The 6,275-nt window shown below is 36.2% G+C and overlaps 1 protein-coding gene across 1 annotated transcript; it reads left to right on the top strand.

The window, feature by feature from the left end:
* The first annotated feature begins 1,874 nt into the window (after window positions 1-1,874).
* LOC121874300 lies at window positions 1,875-3,338 on the top strand. Its single transcript, XM_042378399.1, has 2 exons — window positions 1,875-2,156; window positions 2,698-3,338. Exon 2 carries the CDS (start codon window positions 2,703-2,705, stop codon window positions 3,336-3,338), a length of 636 nt encoding a protein of 211 aa, XP_042234333.1. The 5' UTR covers window positions 1,875-2,156; window positions 2,698-2,702.
* The last annotated feature ends 2,937 nt before the right edge of the window (window positions 3,339-6,275 follow it).

Here is a 6,275-nt window from a genome sequence, read left to right as displayed (position 1 = left end):
ATATATATATATATAGTTGGCATTAATGTAACTTTATTGAAGAATCTAGATCGAAGGAAATATGTCTGTTTGTCTCTCTCTCTCTCTCTCTCTCTCTCTCTCTCATGACCAAATCCCTCACCATGCAACACTTGGCCAAATTCCCAGCTTAGCTGGTGGAACCATTAGCTTTATAAAACAGACCTCCAGCTTAATTCTTCCTCCCTCATTTACACTTCACTCTTGTATTAAAACTTTTTGCGATCAATGTTTTTGTTACCATAGGTCGCAATATTAGAATAGAATAGGTATTTAAAATGGCGTTTTGTATTAAAAAGAAATACATACCGTCACGGGAAATAGTCCTGTCTGTCATCCGTCCTATTCATGAAGCCGTAGGTCTGAGACTTCACAGATTGTTGGGCCCATAGATGGCGTTCTGGGTTGTGTGATGTCTCGGGTTCACAGGTTCATGAGCCTCAAGGTTCATGGATGGGACGGAGGACTGGCAGGGCTTCTTTCCGTGACTATACAGGTGTACATTGATGATTTGTCGTATGAGAGGTGATGCCTTAATTAAAATATCGTAATTTAAACTAGAAGTAATGAAAAGTTTCACACGAAAATACAAGAAACTACATACCATACTGAAAACTATATATTCGGTATGTTACCCAGAGTGTAATAAAGTCTCCCCTAAAAGTATGTTTTCTCTGAGTTACCTGATCTCTTTCTAAGTGTATATTCATTTCTTTACTTTGAGACCTTTTCGTCAGGGCCGAAAGTAAATATTTTCACTCAGTTTCTTTAGTATTTCCAAGACTGACCTAAAAGTATATTTTCGTTGTTACTTTGAATTCTGCAGGGTACTGGACTGCTTGGTCCTGGTCGATTACCGTACCAACAGTTTTGAATGAGGTCTCACTGCCTGGAAGCAGTCCAGTACCCTGCAGAATTCCTTAATTCTTTGGAGCCCGCTGGAATGCCTCCTCACCACCTCACTCTCAAGATTGGAACTCCTATAATGCTCTTAAGAAATCTTGAACCACCAATCCTCTGCAATGCACAAGACTGGCGGTGAAGAACATGATGCCACATGTACTGGAAGCTACAATACTGCCAGGAAAATCTAAAGGAGAGGACGTGTTTATACCAAGGATACCTCTCATCACCACTGACCTGCCATTTGAGTTCAAGCGACTTCAGTTCCCGATTAAAGTGAGCTTTGCCATGACCATTTACAAAAGCCAGGGACAGTCCCTAAAGATGGTTGGCCTAAACCTGGTGTTTCCTTGCTTCTCTCATGGACAGTTCTATGTTGGATGCTCCAGAGTAGGAACTGGCAAAAATCTCTGTGGTCTACCTTAATGCACTACAGTGAGACAATGTGGAGCCTCCCGGAGGGTGGCGTCCTACCCTGGCCTAGCGAGTATGTGTATATATATATATATATATATATATATATATATATATATATATATATATATATATATATATATATATATATATATATATATATATATATATATATATATATATATATATATATATATATATATATATATATATATATATATATTAGGGTGGTCCAAAACTATATGGTAAAAAATATAAGTAGTAATATATTGCCTCCACAAGCCTTAAAATTGTCCATTTGGTTCATAGATAAGGTCTGTAAAATTTTATCCATCTTCATTAACATGTAGAGGTCAATCCATTTTGCATATTATACTTGTAGTGTAGGACTGAATTTTCTTGTCCGCATGATACAGTCTTAATATACACAACACATTATATTGGGTATATTTCAATGTATATAGCCTAGTTGCCTATTTGGAAAGGGCAAAGAGTCAAGTATTGAGTCATAGGGACTGACAATGACAGGTTGAAACAGGAAACACAGACAAGGGTTACCATTAATCAGATGAAGTTACTTATTTCATTTATATCTCATCAGTTCTACAATTATTTCATTATCAATATAAATAGTATATTATGCAGGTTTCCATCTTGTGTCATGGCATATGAATGGCAGGCAATTATTACCTGTGAGAAATAATTAGACTTAGTTACAGATTTTGTAAGGATGTTGGCAACACTGATCTGGTTCCAGTGAGTGCGCAGGTCTGAGCCACTTTGGCAGCTCCTCAGTTGAGTTACAACCTCTGCAGGAGAAGGTGTGTATTTGCAAAGTCTAACATTATGTTATTGGTTCTTTTTGTTTTCATTTATGGTATATATATATTTGTAAATAATGAGTTAGTAGATTGTCACCAATACTATGTACTATTGAATATAGGGTATTTTCTTTTTTTATCAATATCATTTTCTTGTTATTGATCTTGTATATTTGTTTAGAAATGTTTGTTTGGTTGCTATGGGTTACAACTGAATCATTTGTGCTGTAAATGAAGCATTCCATAGTAAACATTCCAAAGTTTTAAATTCAAGAAACACTTATTTTACTATCATAAGTGTAAGAAAAACATATCCATATCCTTTTGTTTGTTGCTACAAATTTTCTATATAAATTTCATATGTAGAGTGTCAGTACACTTGAGTGGATGATCATGTTCACAGATGGCAGCTATTGGATTTTCCTGCCAATGATATTAGCCTTGTTTCATTTTCTTTGTTTGTGTATTGGTAATGAGTATTTTAAAGTTTCTTTCATTTGTGCGAGATAATTAATCAGCTAACTCTCTCTTTCTCACTCAGGTACAATGGCTACAACGAGATCACATCCGAGGTTCTGGCTCCTGGGCAATTCATCAGGAAGTTTATCCATGTCAAGGCTGCCTACAAGTAAAGATGCCCTACTAATGGTGCAACATTTTCATATAAATGAGGCACAAACCATTACCGTGAGTTTAAACAAAGCATGTCTGAAAGTTAAGGAAGTTTGGGATCATGCTCATATCCCAACACAACGGGTAGATTCTTGTGCCCGTAAGCTTTCAAAGTTATATCATCAGTACCAGATGCTCAAAGTTAACCGGAATAGACAGCGTGAGAGTGACATAATGAAAGAACAAGTGTTCCAAGCTGATATTGAGAAGCTATTTGATATTGCCACGAAAGATGCAATGATGACAATGGTTAATTTGGAGGACAAGAAATTCCTCACTATGCAGCGGGAAAGTGTTCAGTCATGTAGCATGGCTAGTATTGATAAAGAATTAGCTTCACTTGAAACCAGGAGGCAACAGAGAAAGGAAAAAGAGTCCATGGCAAAGGCTAGATATGAAGCAAGGGAAGAATTTAATAAAACAGGACAAGCTTTCCACTACGATCCTTCTTCTTCATCATCATCATCAGAAGAAGAGTATCAGCCATCAGCTCCTATTCCATCTTCGTAAGGATCCCAAAACATGGAAAGACGATGAAGTGTTTATCACAATGAGAGATCGTGCGATAAATATGAAGGTGGTGAATGACAGCGCAGAGAGGGAAATTGCTCTCATAGAGCGTTATAATGAGTCTATAACGCAAAATGAGGACCAAAAGCAGTACCTTTTACAGGTTGTTGCAGCTCATCGCAAGAAGTTACCAACGGCAAGCAAAGCTGCTATGATGAAGGGATACAAATAAAGAATGTGTATTGGTGTTCTAGAGTTATTTAGTTTGTAATTTGTAAAACTTATAATTGTATTTTGCTGAATAAAGACAATGTGTTTATAATGTGTTTATCTAGCCCCGAAAAATCCTTATTACGTACTAAATGGAAAAAAGAGGACATTGGATTGACCTCTAAATATGCTTTAAATGATCCAATTTTTTTCTGGGATGCATTTTGTACCTAATGGACAAAAATAAACCTTGTGGAGAAAACGTATACAAATATGTGATATTTTGGACCACCCTAATATATATGCTGATAACCACAAGGAAGAAAAGCACAAGTTTCCCAAAGCGCTTTCGTGTAATTCCCACATCTTCAAGGGGTGAGTACAGAGACGGTCTGTGCCACCCTGAACTGTAATTACAGCACTGAAATGTTTCTTCTTTCACTGTCAGTTAATCCTTTCTCACCTAAATCACCTTTTACCTACAGTGATTTACTTGCATATATATATATATATATATATATATATATATATATATATATATATATATATATATATATATATATATATATATATATATATATATATATATATATATATATATATATTGCAATGGGTAATCCACTCTCACCTGTATTAAGCAACCTATATATGGAATTCTTTGAAAAGAAACTATTAAGTAATATTTTACCACCTTCAGCAGTCTGGTTTAGATATGTTGATGATGTATTATGTCTCTGGCCATGTAATGAGGACCTAAAAGCTTTCCTGCCACAACTTAACAACTTAGCCCCCTCGATCAAATTCACTGTGGAATTAGAGCAAGACTGTAAATTGCCATTCCTAGACTGTGTGATACACAGAATAGGTAACACTTTTAAGTTCAGTATTTATAGAAAACCAACTAATGTGTGTTCATACATTCATTATTATTCTGCCCACCATGATAAAGTCAAACAGTCAGTATTTTCAACAATGTTTTTACGTGCTTTGAGAATTTGCAGTCCGGAATTCATTGATGAGGAATACAAATATATATATAATATTGGCTCAAACCTTAAATACCCTAGATCTTTCATAGACAAATGCCTAAACATTACTTAGAAAACTTTTTATAGAACTGATCCCAAGCCCATTCATGACCATAAGAATATCTTAATATTACTATTTCACAAAAATTTCTCACACATTCCTTCACAACTAAAAACCTGGAACGTCAATGTGGCATTTAAAAACTCATGCACTGTTAAACAAATGTTAATCAAGAACTCCCCCAACAACACAATTGGTTGCATTTATAAAGTTCTTTGCAAGGAATGTAATATTTTTTACTTAGGCCAGACAGGTAAAGATCTTGCAACTAGAATTAAACAACACAAATACAGTGTTAGGACAGGCCAGGAATCCAATGCTCTGTTTGTTCATTTGAGGGATAACAAGCATTGCATTGACTGGGATAATGCCTCCTCAATATTACCTTGTAATTTAATTGATAGTAGGAACATCATAGAATCTAGTCTTATTAAACATACCGAAGCATTCAACATGAATTTGAGTAATGGCATGTACAAACTGGACAATTTTGTAATTAAGAAGATTTGTAACCAGGTGAGAAGGTCGGGTCACCTTACCATCTGACCTGACCACCAACCGTTGTGTGCTATTTAAAGATTAGTAGGGTCATTACCTAATACCTAACCATTGTGGACCTGGTCTCACCCTGCTCTGTGCATATACACCTTGGTTTGTATTTTTCTTTAGTCTGTACTCACCCCTGAAGATGTGAATTACACGAAAGCGCTTGGGAACTTCGTGTTTTCTTCTTTCCTTGTGGTTATAAGAACATAAGAACATAAGAAAGTGTGATACTGCAGGAGGCCGACTGGCCCATACAGGGCACATCCCTTTCACACCCATCCCAGCACTTCCATGTGCCTATCCAACTTCGTCTTGAAGCTCCCTAGCGTCCCCGATCCTACTATAGCACTCGGTAGCCTATTCCACATATCCACAACTCTATTACCAAACCAGTGCTTGCCTATATCCCTTCTGAATCGGAATTTATCTAATTTAAAGCCATTTGTTCTAGTTATTTCGTTATTACTGAGCTTCAGAACATCTTCCATTTTACCCTTGTTAATCCCACTTACCCACTTGTACACCTCTATCATATCTCCCCTAACTCTACGCCTCTCTAATGAATGTAAGCCTAAGCTTTTCAGTCTTTCTTCATATGGAAGGTTTCTAATATTATGGATCATTTTGTCATTCTTCTTTGTACTCTCTCCAAAGAATCTATGTCCATTCTATAATAAGGACACCAGAACTGAACCGCATAATCCATGTGTGGCCTCACTAATGCTAGGTAAAGTTTCAAGATAACGTCAGCAGTTCTGTTACTCACAGACCTAGATATGAACCCAAGAATCCTGTTTGCCTTGTTGCGAACGCTAATACATTGTTTTCTAGGTTTCAAGTCGTTGCTAACAAATACACCTAGATCTTTTTCACAAACTGAGTTTTCTATTTCCGTGTTACCTAGTTTATACTTAACGTTTGTATTCGTCTTCCCTATCTGTAGTACCTTGCATTTATCAGTATTAAAATTCATTTGCCAGTCTACTGACCACTCATGTAAGGTATCTAGATCTCTTTGAAGGTGTTCAAAGTCACTGTCTGAATTTATCACTCTCCCCATTTTGGTATCATCTGCAAATTTACTAATCCTAC

Source organism: Homarus americanus, unplaced genomic scaffold, assembly GCF_018991925.1.
Source record: "Homarus americanus isolate GMGI-L3 unplaced genomic scaffold, GMGI_Hamer_2.0 scaffold52114, whole genome shotgun sequence".
NCBI lineage: Eukaryota > Metazoa > Arthropoda > Malacostraca > Decapoda > Nephropidae > Homarus > Homarus americanus.
This window is presented reverse-complemented; position numbering and strand designations above follow the sequence as displayed.

Bases quoted from the DNA above. Each gene is read 5' to 3' on its own strand.
- LOC121874300 (XM_042378399.1), top strand. From the start codon at position 2,703: ATGGCTACAACGAGATCACATCCGAGGTTCTGGCTCCTGGGCAATTCA.